Source organism: Microcaecilia unicolor, chromosome 1, assembly GCF_901765095.1.
Source record: "Microcaecilia unicolor chromosome 1, aMicUni1.1, whole genome shotgun sequence".
NCBI lineage: Eukaryota > Metazoa > Chordata > Amphibia > Gymnophiona > Siphonopidae > Microcaecilia > Microcaecilia unicolor.
The window spans coordinates 43,694,358-43,712,931 of record NC_044031.1 but is presented as its reverse complement, the minus strand read 5'-3'; the positions used below and the strand labels follow the sequence as shown (position 1 = coordinate 43,712,931).

Below are 18,574 nucleotides of genomic sequence, written 5' to 3'. Positions count from 1 at the left end.
GGACCCAGGAGAATGGGAGCTATCCAGCTAGGGTTTCAGCTGATAGTGGACCGATGGGGTTCTCCGCTTCTAGATGGCGATGAAAAGGAATTCCAAAGTGCCCAAGCTCTTCAGCCTTCGGAAGGAACCGGGCTCAGTAGGGATTGATGCTGTACTTTAGACCTGCACACGAACTGGAGGAACACTCAGTCCCTACATACACCCGCGAAAGAAAGGTCAAGGAGTATATTTATAAATGACCTAGAGATGGGAGTAACTAGTGAGGTAATTAAATTTGCTGATGACACAAAGTTATTCAGAGTCATTAAATCGCGGGAGGATTGTGAAAAATTACAAGAGGACCTTAGGAGACTGAGAGACTGGGCGTCTAAATGGCAGATGACATTTAATGTGAGCAAGTGCAAAGGGATGCATGTGGAGAAAGAGGAACCCGAATTATAGCTACGTCATGCAAGGTTCCACGTTAGGAGTCACGGAACTAAGAAAGGGATCTAGGTGTCATTGTTGATACGTTGAAACCTGCTGCTCAGTGTGGTGCTGCGGCTAAAAAAGCAAATAGAATGTTAGGTATTATTAGGAAAGGAATGGAAAACAAAAATGAGGATGTTATAATGCCTTTGTATAGCTCCATGGTGCTACCGCACCTCGAATATTGTGTTCAATTCTGGTTGCCGCATCTCAAAAAAGAAATAGTGCAATTAGAAAAGGTGCAGAGAAGGGCGACGAAAATGATAAAGGGGATGGGACGACTTCCCTATGAGGAAAGGCTAAAGCGGCTAGGGCTCTTCAGCTTGGAGAAAAGGCGGCGAGGAGATATGATAGAGGTCTATAAAATGAGTGGAGTTGAACAGGTAGATGTGAAGCTGTTTATGCTTTCCAAAAATACTAGGACTAAGGGGCATGCGATGAAGCTACAATGTAGTAAATTTAAAACGAGTCGGAGAAAAATTTTCTTCACTCAACGTGTAATCAAACTCTGCAATTCGTTGCCAGAGAATGTGGTAAAGGCGATTAGCTTAGCGGAGTTTAAAAAAAGGTTTGGATGACTTCCTAAAGGAAAAGTCCATAGACCTTTATTAAATGGACTTGGGGAAAATCCGCTATTTCTGGGATAAGCAGTGTAAAATGTTTTGTACTTTTTTGGATGTTGCCAGATATTTGTGACCTGGATTGGCCACTGTTGGAAACAGGATGCTGGGCTTGATGGACCTTTGGTCTTTCCCAGTATGGCAATACTCATGGTCTTATGTACTTATGAGTAGGATAGATGGCAGATAGGCTCTTCCAAAAAAACCAAGGGAGACGTCAACTCAACAAGGTGATCTTTATTGAAACAAATCATAAGACTCGACACAGCAACTGTGTTTTGATGTTAAAAACGTCTGCATCAAGAGTCTCGTTTGTTGTACAAAGGAAGGTAATGTTTCCAAAACTACATGCAACTTTAGATCCAAAGTCTGCAAACGTGTGATAACTTCTGTCAGCAAAAACACTGGCATTTTTGCTGACAGAAGTTGTTGTGCAGATTAAACATAGGTGAAATAGGAGAACCCTGGGGTTTTCCCCACAACCTGGGTTCCATGCAGCTGGCACCTCAACCTTCATTTTCACCTTATGCTTGATAGGAAACCCTTAAACCATTCCAGGATGGCTCCTCCAATGCCATATTGTAGAATACTATATACATGGCCTTTTGTGATTTAGGGGCAATCATTTGATTGCACCTTAATTCTAGAGGTGTGTTTGATATGTTATGCTGGTAATCTGTAAAGAAAAATGTGTGCATACATCCTATATAATAAAATGCACCTCCAACATTCTGAAGCTGACTCCATGGCTGAGGCATTCCTGCTCTCTATCCATCTCCTGAATTCCGGGTTCGTCACAAGCAGAAGGTTTCTCGGCTTCAGAATGTTGGAGGTGCATTCTATTAAATAGGATTAGTCAGTTCCTTGAAGCACAGCCAGAGCTCAGTGTCCTGCACAGTAACGCTCGGACACCAGAGAGGGGGGGGGAGGTATCTCTGTCACACACACACACTCTCTCTCACACAGTCAATGTCTTTCTCACACACTCTCACACTGTATCACATTCACTCTGTGTCACACAGTCACTCATACACTCACTCACAGAGAGTCTGTGTTTCACGCACACTCTCTCTCGCACACACTGTATCTGTGTGAAACTCTCTCTCGCTCTCACACTGTCTCACATACACACTTGCACACACTCTCATTCTCACTCGCACCCAGACTCGCTCTCTCACACACACACACACACACTCGCACATTTACTCTCTCTCACACACACTTTCACATACGCTCTCTCAAACATACACACTCTGAGGAAAACATTGCTAGCGCCCATTTCATTTGTGTCAGAAATGGACCTTTTTTTTACTAGTGTCTTTATAGAATAGACTACAAGTAGGTGTCCTTTATAGAATTATCCTTGTGTCTCAATTATTGTAACTCTGTATACTGTGAACTCAGAACATTCAATCTTAAATGCTTTCATAACATCCTGAATACTATCATTACTTATTACTCCTCTGTAATGCTTATAAATATGATCATGTTACTCCTCTTTTATCTAGAAATCATTGGCTTCCTGTCATTTTTAGAATACAGTTTAAAATCTTTCTCTTAACTCATAAGGCATTTTATGCTTGTATCCCGCTCTGCTTAGCTTCCTCTCTGACCACCTATTCACTCTTCCCCATCCCATGCTCTTGGATTACATAAGTACATAAGTGTTGCCATACTGGAACAGACCAAAGGTTCATCAAGCCCAGCATCCTGTTTCCAGCAGTGGCCAGTCCAGGTTACAAGTACTTGGCAAGATCCTAAAACAGTACAATTTATTTTATGCTGCTTATCCTAGAAATAAGCAGTGGATTTTCCCGAAGTTCATTTTAATAATGGCTTACGGACTTTTCTTTTAGGAAACTATCCTAACCTTTTTTAAGTCCCGCTAAGCTAACTGCTTTTACCACATTCTCTGGCAACAAATTCTAGAGTTTAATTCACATTGCGTGAAGAAATATTTTCTCCGATTTGTTTTAAATTTACTACTTTGTAGCTTCATTGCGTGCCCCCTAGTCCTAGTATTTTTGGAAAGAGTAAATAAGTGATTCACGTCTACCTATTCCACTCCACTCATTATTTTATAGACCTCTATCATATCTCCCGTCAGCCTTCTTTTCTCCAAGCTGAAGAGCCCTAGTCGGTTTAGCCTTTCCTCCATAGGGAAGTCGTTCCATATCCTTTATCATTTTTGTCACCCTTCTGTGTACCTTTCCTAATTCCATTGTATCTTTTTTTGAGATGTGGTGACCAGAATTGCACACAGTATTCAAGGTGCAGTTGCACCATGAAGCGATACAAAGGCATTATAACATCCTCATTTTTGTTTTCCATTCCTTTCCTAATATCTAACATTCTATTTGCTTTCTTAGCTGCTGCCGCACACTGAGCAGAGAGTTTCAATGTATCATCAACGATGATGCCTAGATCCCTTTCCTGGTCGGTGACTTCTAATGTGGAACCTTGCATCACATAGCTATAGTTCGGGTTCCTCTTTCCCACATGCATTACTCTGCACTTGCTCACATTAAACATCATCTGCCATTTGGATGCACAGTCATAAGAACATAAGAGTAGCCATACTGAGTTAGACCAGTGGTCCTTCTAGCCCAGTATCCTGTTTTCCAAACAGTGGCCAAGCCGGGTCACAAGTACCTGGAAGAAACTCAAATCGTGGCAACACTCCATACTACAAATCCCAGGGCAAACTGTTGCTTCCCATGTCTGTCTCAATAGCAGACTATGGACCTTTCCTCCAGGGCTTTGTCTAAACCTTTTTTAAACCCAGATACACTAACAGCTGTTACCACATTCTCTGGCAAAGAGTTCCAGAGCTTAACTATTCGTTGAGTAAAAAATTTTTTCCTCCTGTTTGTTTTAAAAGTATTTCCATGTAACTTCTTTGAGTGTTCCCTATTCTTTGTATTTTTGGAGCAAGTAAGAAAATCGATTTACTTCTACTTGTTCTACACCACTCATGATTTTGTAGACCTCAATCATACCTCCCCTCACCTGTCTCTTTTCCAAGCTGAAGAGCCCTAACCTCTTTAGCCTTTCCTCATACGAGAGGAGTTCCATCCCGTTTATCATTTTGGTCCCTCTTCTTTGAACCTTTTCTAATTCCGCTATATCTTTTTTGAGATACAGTAACCAGAACTGAACACAATACTCAAGGTATGGGCGCACCATGGAGAGATACAGAGGCAATATAGTATTTTTGGTCTTATTCGCCATCCCTTTCCTAATAATTCCTAGCATCCTGTTTGCTTTTTTGGCTGCAACTGTACACTGATCAGAAGATTTCAGCCTATTATCTACATTGACACCCAGATCTTTTTCTTGAGCCCTGACCCCCTCCCCCAAGGTGGATCCTAGCATCAGGTAACTATGATTCAAATTCTTTCCAATGTGCATCACCTTGCATTTGTCCACATTAAACTTCATCTGCCATTTGGATGCCCACTTTTTCAATTTCCTAAGATCTTTCTGCAATATTTCACAATCCGCACATGTTTTAACAACCTGCAAATTTAAGCACCTCACTCGTTAAAATTTCCAAATAATTTATAAATGTTAAATAGCACCAGTCCCAGTACAGATCCCTGTGGCATTCAACTGTTCAACATCTTCCATTGAGAGAAATGACCATTTAACCCTACCCTCTGTTTGCTGTCCAATAACCAATTTCTAATCCACACCAGAACCTTGCCTCCTATCCTATGACTCTCTAATTTTCTCAGGAGTCTTATCTTGAGGAGCTTAATCAAAAGCTTTCTGAAAATCTAGATATACTACATCAACTGGCTCACTTTTATCCACGTTTATTCATGTCTTCCAAGAAATTAAGCAAATTGGTGAGGCAAGACTTCCTTCGGCTGAACCTATTCTGACCCTGTCCCGTTAAACCATGTTTATCTACATGTTCTGTAATTTTATTCTTTATAATATTTACCACTATTTTTCCCAGCACCGATGTCAGGCTTACTTGTCTATAATTTCCTGGATCACCCCTAGAACCCTTTTAAAAACTTGGCGTCACATTGGCCACTCTCCAATCTTCAGGTACTAAGGACGATTTTAATGACAGGTTACATATTACTAACAGCAGATCAGCAGTTCCTTGTCATCAGCAGATGAATCCATTAACTGAGAGACCATAGTGCCTCTAGGATGGCTAGCCCCAACTGCCTTCAGTATTTTTCTATCTCCCAGCAGGTGTGGATGTAGCTTGATCAGCTCCTGGACTGCCTGGGGTGGCTCCTGTGCTTTACCAGTTGAGCAGGGGTGTTGTGGCTGGTGGTGCCCACTTTAAAGGCATATAGGTTCGCCCTTTCCCTGCCTTACCCATTCCCCCCGCCTCCCGGAGTCCCTCTGTTGCTGCCTGCCTCCAACTTTCCTCACAGCGTTAAAAAAAAAAAAAAAAAGCGCGCTTTTACTGCGTGGCTGTTCTGAGGCTTTTCCCAGTAATTCTGGTTCTGTGCAGCTTGACCGGAGCTCGTAGACTCGTTCCTCTGAGGTGAGAGGGTGCCCTGCTCCTCCGGGGAGGTCCCGCAGACGCCGTTCCAATCGGGGTAAGTTTTGGCGCGAAGCTGCCATTTTATTGCTATATTCCCATCCTGTCGGATGATGGCTTCTGAAGGAGTTAAGTGCTGCTCCCGTTGTGGTAAACGCAGATCAGCAGCGGGACTGTGTAAAACGTGCTCCTTAGACGCTCACGCTAGTTTGAGCATGGTGAGCGATGTTTCTTCCCACTCGATGGAGCTGGCAGCAGGCGCCATTTTGGAAGCGCCGCATGTCTCGACCCTCGCGGTTGCGGAGGAGTCTGAGTGCAGGGGGCTGCCAGAGGAGCTACTACATCCGTTTCTCCTAATTCGGAGGGTCAGGGTAAGTTTTTCTCCCCTGAGTTTGTGCTGTTAATGCATAAGGCTTTCATGCTGAAAAGAGCTCTGCCGCAGGTGTCTGACACTGTGTTGTATCCTGGCTTACCTCCAGGTGTTGATGCCCTGGGGATGACTTCGGAGGCTATTTTCTCCCCCGAGCGTTGGAAACACGCTAAACATAGACGGGTAAATTGCCCGTCTGAAAGTGGTGCATATCCTTTCTCCCCCCCCCCCGTGGTCGGGCTGTGGAGAGTCTGAGGGATCTGGCAGTCCCTTAGGGACGGATGATCCAGAGGAGGGTGCCTGTTTGTCACTGGATTTGGATGATCCCAATGCGGTCCGGATTTTCCACCGTCACGAGCTGCCAGCTCTCATTACTGATGCCTTGCAAGCCCTCTCGATTGATGATCCTGCTGAAGGCGAGGCCTCCTCTGTTAATCTTAGGATGGCGAGTACTACGAAGCTTTCTCGGGCCTTTCCAATGCATGACTCCATCCAAGAGCTTATTTCTGCTCAATGGTCTGACCCCGATGAGCCTTTGAAAGTGGCCAGGGTTATGGGTCAGCTTTACTTCTGCATGAGGAGCACTTGGCCCCTTTGGGGATGCTTAAAGTGGATGCATTGGTCACGGCAGTGACAAAAAAGACCACTCTCCCAGTAGAGGGAGGAGTCGCTTTGAAAGACATGCAGGACTGGCAGCTTGAGTCCGCGCTGAAACGGTCCTTTGAAATTGCGGGCCTTGCCTTGAGGGCGTCTATTTGCAGTTCCTATGCAGCCCAGGTGTGTCTTTCCTGGCTACAGCAGGTGGTGGAACAGCCCGCCAATGGTGCGGGCCCCCTTTCTGAGGTTGCCCCGTGGTTGGAGTCGGCCCTGTCATTTTTGGCTGACACCCTTTATGATCTGGTCAGAGCTTCGGCTAAACAGATGTTTGTGGCGGTGTCTGCCCGCCGCCTTCTTTGGCTGCAGCATTGGGTGGCTGACATGGCTTCTAAGCAAAGACTGGTGAGGCTACCCTTTCGTGGCCACCTGTTATTTGGAGAGGAATTGGAGAAGATTGTGAAAGACCTGGGGGAATAACCCCAGAGGCTACCTGAGGATAGGCCGAGGCCTTCTTCCAAGGTTTCTGTGTTTCCTTCCTCTTCCAGTCATCGCTTTCATGAAGCTCGAAGGTATCGCCCAGGGCGCTCTGCTGGGTTTTCTCAACGTGCCCATTTTCAGCAGAGGAACTCCTTTCGCTCGGACAAACGTTCCGCAGGAGCCGGTTCAAGGCCAGGAACTCAGGGGCGTCCACAATGATGAGACGCCGGTCCACTCCTCATTGCCTGCAATAGGAGGATGTCTTTCCCTCTTTCTAGAGGAGTGGACCAAGATTACCTCAGATCAGTGGGTCCTGGACCTGATCAGAGAAGGTTACCGACTGGAATTCGGTGCCCTGGTGAGAGACGTGTTTGTGGAGTCCCGATGTGGCAGTGCCGTAAAACGGGCGGCGGTAGAGGAGACCTTACAAGTCTTGCTGCACCTCGGAGCGGTGATCCTGGTGCCTCCCGCCGAATGCAGCTACGGCCGCTATTCCATTAATTTTGTCGTGCCTCGAAAAGATGGGTCTTTCAGGCCGATCCTCGACTTACGAAAAGTAAACGAGGCTCTGAGTACAACATTTTCGTATGGAAACCCTGCGCTCCGTCATTGCGGCGGTACAGCCAGGAGAGTTTCTCACGTCTCTGGACCTAAAAGAAGCTTATTTGCACATTCCTATCTGGCCTCCTTACCAGCGGTTCCTCCACTTTGCAGTGTTGAGAAAGCATTTCCAGTTTCAGGCCTTGCCTTTCGGCCTAGCTATAGCTCCCCCGTACGTTTTCCAAGGTAATGGTGGTAGTAGCTTGCCTGTCTTAGGCGAAAGGGTATCAGAGTTCACCCTTATCTCGACAACTGGCTCATTAGAGCGGACTCAGCAACTGAGAGTTGTCTTGCCAGAGTGGTGGCAGTTCTGCAGGCGCTAGTCTGGGTGGTCAGTATACCCAAAAGTCACCAGACCCCCTCTGTCTCTCGAGTATTTGGGGGTCCAGTTCGACAGGGCCTCGGGGTTTGTCTTTCTCCTCGACCAAAGGTGGTGCAAGCTTCAGAATCGGGTCCGTCTACTCCTGTGGATGCCTCGCCCGCAAGCTTGGGACTTTGTCCAGCTGCTGAGGTCGATGATGGCCACCTTGGAGGTGGTGCCTTGGGCGAGAGCGCATACGAGGCCTAATCTGCTTCAACAATGGTCTCCAATGCCCCAGGAATATCAACGCAGACCAACGTTGCTCCCTGCGGCCCGACTCAGTTTGGAGTGGTGGCTCTCCGACAGGATGCTGCGCCAAGGAATGCCTCTGGCGCTTCCTTCCTGGTGATAACAGATGCCAGCTTTCTAGGCTGGGGAGCGCATTGCCAGGGAAGCTATGCTCAGGGTCTGTGGACTCCCGTGGAAGCGGGGTGACCCATCAATCGCTTGGAACTGAGAGCGATATTCCAGGCTCTTATGGCCTTTCAAAAGACTCTGAAGGGGCTTGCTGTCCGGGTTCTGTCAGACAACACGACAGCAGTGGCATACATAAATTATCTGGGTGGCACTTAGTGCAGGGCCCTGACTGCGGAGGCCGCCGAGCTCCACCTGCAGCTTCTGTCAGCAGCTCACATAGCAGGTCAGAGCAACGTGCAAGCTGAGTTTCTCAGCAGGCATCAGATTGGCCCGGGGGAATGGGAACTGGCAGAAGAAGTTTTTCTTCAGATTTGTGCCAAATGGGGGACTCCCGGTATGGATCTAATGGCGTAGTGCAAACGTCAAAGTACCTCGCTTTTTCAGCAGAAGGAGAGATCCTCACTCGGCGCGGTTGGATGCTCTGGCTCAACCCTGGCCCTCGGGCCTCCTGTATGTGTTCCCTCCTTGGCCCTTGATAGGACGAGACCTACTGCGGATTCAACAGCATCGAGGTCTGGTGATTCTCATCGCTCCAGATTGGCCAAGGCGTCCGTGGTATGTGGATCTCTGCCGGATGTTGGTGGACGCTCAGGTGCATTTGCCCCTGGTGCTGAACCTGTTGGTTCAGGGTCCGGTGTCTATGGAGGATCCCTGCCAATTTGGTCTTACGGCCTGGCTATTGAGAGGGCGCAATTGAGAGACAAGGGCTACTCTAACAAGGTCATCTCCACTCTTTTGCAGGCCTGCAAACTTATGCTCGGATCTGGTGCAAATTTGAGGCGTGGGGTGTTTCAAAGGCGATCACACCCATGTGAGCTACTGTCTCAACTGTGCTGGACGTTTTGCAGGAGGGCTTACAAAAAGGCCTGGCTCACAATTCCCTGCGGGTACAAGTGGCAGCATTATCATGCTTTCGAGGGAAAGTCCCTAGCTTGCCCCTTGCTGCTCATCCGGACATTGCCAGATTTCTCAGAGGGGTGTTTAGGCTCCGTCTTCCTGTCCGGTTGCTCTGTCCGGCCTGGAACCTGGTGCTAGTGTTGAAGGCTCTTCAGTGTTCGCCCTTCGAGCCGCTTAAGCGAGCTTCAGAGAAGGATGTGACTCTCAAGACAGTCTTTTTGGTGGCCATTACATCGGCTAGACGTGTGTCTGAGCTGCAGGTGCTGTCCTGTTGGGACCCTTTTCTTCAATTCTCGGAGTCCGGAGTAACGGTACATACAGTGCCTTCCTTCCTGCCTAAGGTGGTTTCAACGTTTCACCTGAACCAGCCCATTTGTCTTCCTTCCTTTTCTAGGGAAGCGTTCCCAGACTCCTTTGGGCGGTTATATCTTCTGGATGTCCGCAGGGCGCTGTTGCAGTATCTACAGATGTCAAATGACTTCAGGACTTCTGATCTCCTTTTTGTCTTGTTGTCAGGTCCTTGGTGTTGAGGTCCGCCGTCTAAGGCCACTGTAGCCCGTTGGCTCAAGGAAGTAATTTTTGCTGCGTATCTGCTTTCAGATCGGTCTCCGCCTGAAGCGTTTAAGGCGCATTCCACGAGAACGGTTTCCTCCTCATGGGCTGAAACGGGGGCACTCTCTCTTCAAGAGATCTGTAGTGCGGCTACTTGGGCTTCTCAGCTCTCTTTTGCCCGGCATTACAGGCTGGATGTTGCAGCGAAGCAGGACGCTGTTTTTGGAGCTCAAGTATTGTCTCGTGGTGTGGCCTGTTCCCACCCTAAGTAGGGATTGCTTTTGTACATCTCATCAGTTAATGGATTCATCTGCTGCTAATGACAAGGAAGGGAAAATTAGGTTCTTACCTTGGTAATTTCCTTTAGTCACAGTAGATGAATCCATGATCCCTCCCTGTTTGACTTTGTTTTTTGTTCAGATCTTTCATGCAGATATCAATCTCATTGGGAGAAGTTGGAAAACAGTTATCAGAATTTCTATATGATATTCTACTGCAAGAGGTTGAGATCATCCCTCCTTTGATGCTCCTGTTATGGGGCGATTGTTCGCTGTGAGGAAAGTTTGTTATACGTTTATGGTTCATTCTGCTTTGGAAATCTCAAATACTGACGGCAGTTGGGGCTAGCCGTCCTAGAGGCACTATGGTCTTTGTGTTCTCTATCTCCACCTGCTGGTAGGCGAATACAACCCATCAGTTAATAGATTCATCTGCTGTGACTAAAGGAAAGAAAATTACCAAGGTAAGAACCTAATTTTCCCTTTCATGCTTGAGTTCTTTACCCGGATGTATGCCATCCGGTCCAGGTGGTTTACTACTCTTTAATTTGTAAGTTTGGCTCAGTACATCTTCCAGGTTCACCGAGATTTCTTTCAGTTCCTCCGCATCATCACCCTTGAAAACCATTTCTGGTACAGGCAGCTCTCTCACATCATCTTCCATAAAGACAGAATTAATTTAGTTTCTCCGCTGTGGCCTTGTCCTCCCATAGCGCCTCTTTTGCTCCTTCGTGATCTAAAGGTCCCACTGATTCTCTCGCAGGCTTTCTGCTTCTGATGTACCTGAAAAAGTTGTTACTGTGAGTTTTAGCCTCTGTAGCAAGTTTCTCATCATATTCTCTTTTAGGCTTTATTAATGCTTTCCATCTGACTTGCTAGTGCTTATGTTGCCTCTTATTTTCTTCATTTGGGTCCTTTTTCCGTTCTTTTGAAGGACAGTCTTTTGGCTGTAATGGCCTCTTTTACTTCACCTTTTAACCATACTGGCTGATGTTTTCTCTTCTTTTCACCTTTGCAAATACGTGGAATGCATATGGGCTGGGCTTTCAAGATGGTATTTTTGAATAATGTCCATGCTTGATTTGTGTCCTAACCTTTGCAGACGATCCTTTTAGTTTCTTTGTAACCATTTTCCTCATTTTATTATAGTCACCCTTTCAAAAATGAAATGCAGCTACAGTAGATTTCCTTTGCAGGTTCATTCTAGATAATAGCTCAAACTTGATCATGTTATGATCACTGTTTCCCAGGTGGCCAGATCCAAAATGGCTGCCCCTCTTGTGTGTTCCTGTACCAGCTGCTCCAAGAAGCAGTTTTATTACATCTAGAAAATTTTATCTCCCTGGCACTCCCTGATGTAGTAATTATCCAGTCAATATCGGGGTAATTGAAATCACCCATTATTATTAATGTTGCTCGATTTGCCAGCATTCCTAATCTCTGTAAACATTTCTTTATCTGTCTGTTCATTCTGTCCGAGTGGATGGTAGTTACAATCCTACAAGAATACTCCTTCCCTTCACACATGGAATTCCTATCCATAATGATTCCATGCTGCTGTGTGTGTCATGTGGAATTTGACTCAATTTCCTCTTTAACATATAGCTGAACCCCCCCCCCCCCAATTGATCCTTTCATTGCATACAATTTGTAATCTGTTTACACAGTGTCCCCTTGATAGGCATCTCAAAGACTTGGTGAAAAGAAGACAATTATATCTACCTCATCATTTAGTGCTATATATTATAACTCTCCCATCTTATTTTTTTAGGTTTCTAGCATTTGTATAAATGCACTTCAATTTTTGTTTTTTCTTTTGATCTACAAGCTGCTTAGAAGTTGAAAGGGATGATGTGCTTCCTTTACTCTTGCTGTCTCATTAAGCACACCTGGCTTACTTTCAGCATTGTTGAAATGTCTCTACTGGAATTCTCTAAATGTCCTGTTTCAATAGTATCCTTCAAAAATACTCCACACCGAACCATCCACTCCTGGGCGACTGTCGACTCCCCCCCCCCCCCCCCCCCCCCCCCCCCATTCTAGTTCCTGGTTAAGATGGAGCCCATCCTTTTGGAACAGTCTTCCCCTTTCCCAGAATGTTGCCCAGTTCCTAACAAATCTAAATCCCTCATCCCTGCACCATTGTCTCAACCATGCATTGAGACTTCGGAGCTCTGCCTGCCTTTTGGGTCCTGTGCGTTGAATGGGGAGCGTTTCTGAAAATGCTACCCTGGAGGATCTGGACTTCAGCTTTCTAAGAGCCTAAATTTGGCTTCTAGAATCTCTCTCCCATATTTTTCCTGTCATTTGTACCCCCATGTACCGAGACAGCCGACTCTTCTCGAGCACTGTCTAAGATCCTGTCTATGTGACACATGAGGTCTCCCACCTTCGCGCCAGGCAGGCAAGTCACCAGGCGTTCCTCACGTCCATCAGCCACCCAGCTATCTACATGCCTAATGATCGAATCACCAATTACAACCCTAACCCTTCCCACCTGGGCAGAAGTTCTTGGAGACATATCCTTGGTTCAGGAGGATAGTTCATCCCCTGGTGGGCAGGTCTGGCTACAGGAGTACTTCCTACTTCCTGTTTCATCAAGTCAGCATAGAGGCTGCCAGACTGGAGATGGGGCTTCTCTACAATGTCCGTGTAGGTCTCCTCTATGTACCTTTTTGTCTCCCTCAGCTCCACCAAGTCTTCTAATCTGGTCTCAAGAAAACGGCCCCGTTCTCTGAGAGCTAGGATATCTTTTCATCGGGAACACACACATAACCACTCGCCAACTGGGAGGTAATTATACATGTGGCAATCTATGCAGAAGACTGGATAGCACTGCTCTTGCTGCTGGACTGCTGTGTCCATCTTAGTATTTTTGAGTTTTTCAATAATGTAAAACTTGGTAAGGTATTAAGGGTATTAGCCTAATATAAAAATGTCTTTAGCTGATATGGTATATTGTCTCATAAGGTCCTCTTGTAATTTTTCACAATCCTTCATAATGGTCCCCCAGTGACCCAGTCATGATTAGACTTTACTAGATGCTCTGCTTTTTATTAGGCTCCCTCTCTTATGAAATTCATTACCACCTTCACTTTGTGCCGAATCATTCTACATTAAATTTAAGGTTGATTTTATAAAACATACATTTTTCATCTTGGCCTTTGACATGACAGGCAGACTTAGATATCAGGGCAACAAGCATTCCATCTTTGAATGATTGTGCTGGTTCTTCCTCTGACTGTATTCTTTCTTGTCCCAGTGTTTGAGTTCCTATTTTCCCTCCTTACTCTTCTCTTCTTATTATATTTTATATTCTGCTTTGCAGAAATAACAGGAAAGCATTTTTCAAAAATGATATAGTAAATCTCAGTGAACAAAAGCAAACATTGGCCACCTAGATTTTTCTTGAGCCAGTAAGAATGGTTAAATGAATAGTGGTTTTACACTTGTGAGTCTGTGACAGTACTGTTCATGAGTTTCAAACCTCTACAAATTCAGCCCTGTTTTTTTTCTGCAGGCATACATTCATTAAATGCTGTAGTAGTTGAACCCCTGTGTTGAATCAGTCTTGGTTTGGGTTACATAGAAAAATGTAGGCAGTTAAAGACCATATGGCCTATCCAGTCTGTCCATCCATGCTATCTACTCTCCCTGTTACTCCCTTAGATATCCTGTGTACATGTCCGAAGTTCTTGAATTCAGATACTGTTTTTGTCTCCACCATTTCCACCTGGAGGCTGTTCCAGGAATTCACCATCCTTTCCGTAAAGTATTTCCTCAGGTTACTTCTGAGTCTATTCCTTTTCACCTTCAGCCTGTGCCCCCTCATTCCAGAGTTTCCTTGAAAGAGACTCGCCTCCTGTGCATTTATGTTGCATAGTATTTATTTGTTACATTTGTACCCCACATTTTCCCACCTATTTGCAGGCTCAATGTGGCTTACATGGTACCGTAAAGGCGTTTGCCAATTCGGTTGATAACAAATACAAGGTTGTATTGTGGTCAAATGAAGTAGGTGTGAATCAAGCGTCATGAGGGTCGAAGGGAGTGAAGATTGTAGATAGTCGGTACGATCATTGGTTATGCTGTGTTGCTGGGTGTGGGAATTTAAGTTGAGTCGGTGGGATAGGCCTTCTTGAAATGTCTCTATTATATCTTTCCTTTCTCGCCTTTCTTCCAAAGTGTATATATTTAGATCTTTAAGTCTGTGTCCATATCATTTATGACGAAGCCCACTAACCATTTTAGTAGCCATTCTCTGACTTCTGTTTATATCTTTTTGAAGGTGTGGTCTGCAGAATTGTACACAGTGTTCTAAATGAGGTGTCACCAGAGTCTTATACAGGGGCGTCATCACCTGTACACCCTATACACCCAAGCATCTTTCTAGCTTTTGCTGATTCTTTTTCTCTCTGGCCACCTTAAGATCATCACATGTGATTGCACCCAAGTCCTGGCTCCTCTTTCATGTGCAAAAGGTCTTCTCCCCCTAAACTATAGTGTTCCCATGGGTTTTGGAAGCCCAAATGCAGGACCCTGCATTTTTTTAGCATTAAATCTAAACTGCCAAATTCCAGACCATTCCTCTAGCTTCGTTAAGTCCTTCTTCAGGTTATCCACACCATCAGGGGTGTCTGCCTTATTGCAGATTTGATATCATTCTGAAAGAGTCAAACCTCACCAGATAAGCTCTTCAGCAATATTGCTTACAAAAAAGAACTGGCCCACGAACTGATGTAGGAATGCTGTGGTATTAAAGCTTCAAATCCCTGGAAGGAAAGGAGTGGGGAGTCTTCGAGTTTGTTCTGAGAATTGGTGGAAAGGCTGAAAGTTTCAGTTTCTGGCCATGCCCTGTGGTGATAATAGATTTGGTTTGGATATAAGGCTTCTTGGAGAGCCCCTGTGACTTGTTAAACCTTATGCTGGTAGCATAGTATCTCAAGGATTATTACAATGCCACTTCTCGTTTCAGAAAGTCACTTTGCACATAAAATGGCCAAAGCCCATAGAAGTGGAAGGCTATGGGATGAATAAGATTGATGCAGAGTGGAGTGCTGCAGCAGTAGCCTGCAAACTTTTCAAGGTATGGAAACAAATTCTTTTCCCCTTCCCTTGTCTTCGGTTTGCCTTCTAAAGCACAGAAAGCTGTCCAGAACAAGAGCCATGTTTTCTTGTACTAATATGTTGGTTTGTACGTTTGGGGTTTTTTTTTTGTACTAGTGCATACATTTGAATAACTGTTCTACCTTTCTTTTCAGGGAGAAAGGGGGAAGATGGGGGTGACAGTTTCATCCTTTGGGATTCCAGCTCAGTCAGAATTGTGGCTGTCTTCCATTGCCATGGGCTTTCATTCACAGCTACCCTGAGATTTTTGCTTTGTTATATGGTGTTCTGAACTCACTTAGCCAGTTATGGCTGCAGCAGTCTTTAGCCAGGATCCCCTGCACCAGAGTTCCTTCCTGAACCCTACAGGGGAGGCAAAAAAACAAAAAGTAACCACCTGAAGTCTTTTTATTGTTTCTCAGCAACCACTTGAAATTTTACAGCTTTCTTTGTTACTGTCTGGTAGCGCTATACAAACGCTAATAATAATATGCTGAGTGACATGAGATTATCTTTAAAACATGGCAAAGTTACAAACTTTTTAGCGTGACCACCCAGCATCTTTCACGTATTCAAAAATGTTTGCATTGTAAAACTGCCATTATTGGGGGTTGGGGGAGAAATGGGGTACCAGCTTACTGTTAGTGATGGCACAGTGACGTAGATATTTGTCTGGGGAGAAGAAAATAAACGTTGCTGTCCTGGGACCGACCGAAGCTTCATCAAGCCCAGCATCCTGTTTCCAAAAGTGGCCAATCCAGGTTACAAGTAACATAGTAGATGATGGCAGATAAAGACCTGTATGATCCCTCCAGTCTGCCCAACAAGATTAACTCAATTGTATGTGATACTTTATATGTATACCTGCCCTTGATTTATCCTTGTCATTTTTAGGTCACAGGCCGTAGAAGTCTGCCCAGCACTGACTTTACTTCTCAATTACCAGTATTGCCACCCAGTCTCCACAAAGTTTCTGTGGATCCATTCCTTCTAAACAGGATTCCTTTGTGTTTATCCCACAAGTTTTGAATCCCCCCCCCCCCCCCCGCCCTGCGGGAGAGCATTCCAAGTATCTACCACCCTCTTCATACCTGGCAAGATCTCTAAGCAGTATATTTTCCCCAAAGCCATCTTAATAGTGGCTTATGAACTTTAATTTTTTGGATGTTATATAAACCTTTTTTAAACCCCACTATGCTAACTGCTTTTGCCACATTCTCTGGCAACGAATTCTAGAATTTAATTAAACATTGAGTGACGAAATATTTTCTCTGATTTACTTTAAATTTACTACTTTGTATCTTCATTGTGTACTCCCTACTCCTAGTATTTTTGGAAAGAGTAAAAAAGCAGTTGACGTCTACCTGTTCCATTCCACTCATTATTTTGCAGACCTATATCGTATCTTCCCTCAGCAATCTTTTCTCCAAACTGAAGAGCCCTAGCTGCTTTAGCCTTTCTTCATAGGGAAGTCATCTCATCCCCTTTACCATTTTCGTCGCCCTTCTCTGTACCTTTTCTAATTCCAACTTCACCCAAAGCTGCAAGGAAGCGCTGCAGATGATCTGGAGCAGCCTGCCACAGAAGGCCTGTGCTAAAGCTGGGGTGGACACTTTGAGCATTTACAGTGACTGCGAAATTCTGACACATTGTTAATTGTATTGTTTGAATGATATTATTTTGCTGTGTTTTAGCTTGAACATTTTTAATGCACAAAAATCGCTAGTTAAATTATAGACCGGCGTGCCTGATGTTGGTGCCAGGCAAAATGGTAGAGACTATTATAAAGAACAAAATTACAGTGCATATTCAAAAGCATGGATTAATGAGATAGTGAAGGGACGTCTTGCCTCACCAATCTATTACATTTCTTTGAAGGGGTGAACAAATGTGGATAAAGGTGAGCTGGTTGATCTTGAGGCATATTTTCAAAGCACTTAGCCTTCCAAAGTTCCATAGGTTTCTTTGGAACTTTGGAAGGCTAAGTGCTCTGAAAATGAGCCCCATTGTGTATCTGGATTTTCAAAAGGCGTTTGACAAAGTACATCATGAAAGACTCCAGAGGAATTTGGAGAGTCATGGGATAGGAGGTAGTGTCCTATTGTGGATTGAAAACTGGTTAAAAGATAGAAAACAGAGAGTAGGTTTACATGGTCAGTATTCTCAATGGAAAAGGGTAGATAGTGGGGGTTCTGCAGGGTCTGTGCTGGGACCACTGCTTTTTTAAACATATTTATAAGTCTTGAAATGGGAGTAACTAGTTAGGTAATTAAACTTGCTGATGACAAACTTATTCAAAGTTGTTAGATCGCAAGAGGATTGTGAAAAATTACAAGCGGACCTTACGAGACTGGGAGATTGGGCATACAAATGTCAGATGATTCTTAATGTGACCAAGTGCAAAGTGATGCACGTGGGAAAGAGTAACTCGAGCTATAGCTATGTGATATAAGGTTCCACATCAGGAGTCACCGACCAGGAAAGGGATCTAGGCGTCATCATTGATGATACGTTGAAATCCTCTTCTCAATATGTGCTGGTGGCTAAGAAAGCAAATAGGATGTTAGGTATTATTAGAAAAGGAATGGAAAACAAAAATGAGGATGTTATAATGCCTTTTTAGTGCTCCATGGTGTGACCGCACCTTGAATACTGTGTGCAATTCTGGTCACTGCATCTCAAAAGAGATATAGTGGAATTAGAAAAAGTACAGAGAAGGGCATTGAAAATGATTAAGGGAATGGGACAACTTCCCTATGAGGAAAGGCTAAAGTGGCAAGGACTTTTTAAGTTGGAGAAAAGATGGCTGAGGGGAGATATGATAGAAGTCTGTAAAATAATGAGTGGAGCGGGTTGATGTGAATCACTTGTTTACTCTTTTCAAAAATACTAGGACTAGGGGGCATGCAATGAAGCTACAAAGCAGTAAATTTAACAAATCGGAGAAAATATGTCTTCACTGAACGTGTAATTAAACTCTGGAATTCGTTGCCAGAGAATGTGGCAAAAGCAGTTAGCTTAGTGAGGTATAAAAAAAGGTTTGGATGAATTCCTAAAAAGTCTATAAGCCATTAAGTCGGACTTGGGGAAAATTCACTGATTATTTCTAGGATAAGCAGCATAAAATGTAAAAAATGAAAAAATTGCAAATCTACGCAGCACGCTACCCTGGGACAATACCGACATTGAAAACTTCATCAATGGTATGGACCCAACTTCTAGAGAATACCCAGCTGACCGAACCTGGACCAACTTCGCTCTTCTCACCGTAGAAACAGTCACCCAGGCGATTAGTAAGTTGTCCAATACTCACTGCAAACT

The 18,574-nt window shown here is 44.6% G+C and overlaps 1 protein-coding gene across 2 annotated transcripts in view; it reads left to right on the top strand.

Moving 5' to 3' along the window:
- DHX30 (DExH-box helicase 30) overlaps positions 1-18,574 on the top strand; it is a 176,616-nt gene that overhangs the window by 15,560 nt on the left and 142,482 nt on the right. The window contains exon 3 of one of the 2 annotated variants that reach the window (XM_030196598.1): positions 15,123-15,233. The exons of the other annotated variant lie outside the window; for it this stretch is intronic. Within the exon in view, the coding sequence (XP_030052458.1) occupies positions 15,123-15,233 (111 nt within the window). The remainder of the gene's footprint in view (positions 1-15,122; positions 15,234-18,574) is intronic. 2 annotated transcript variants of the gene reach the window in all.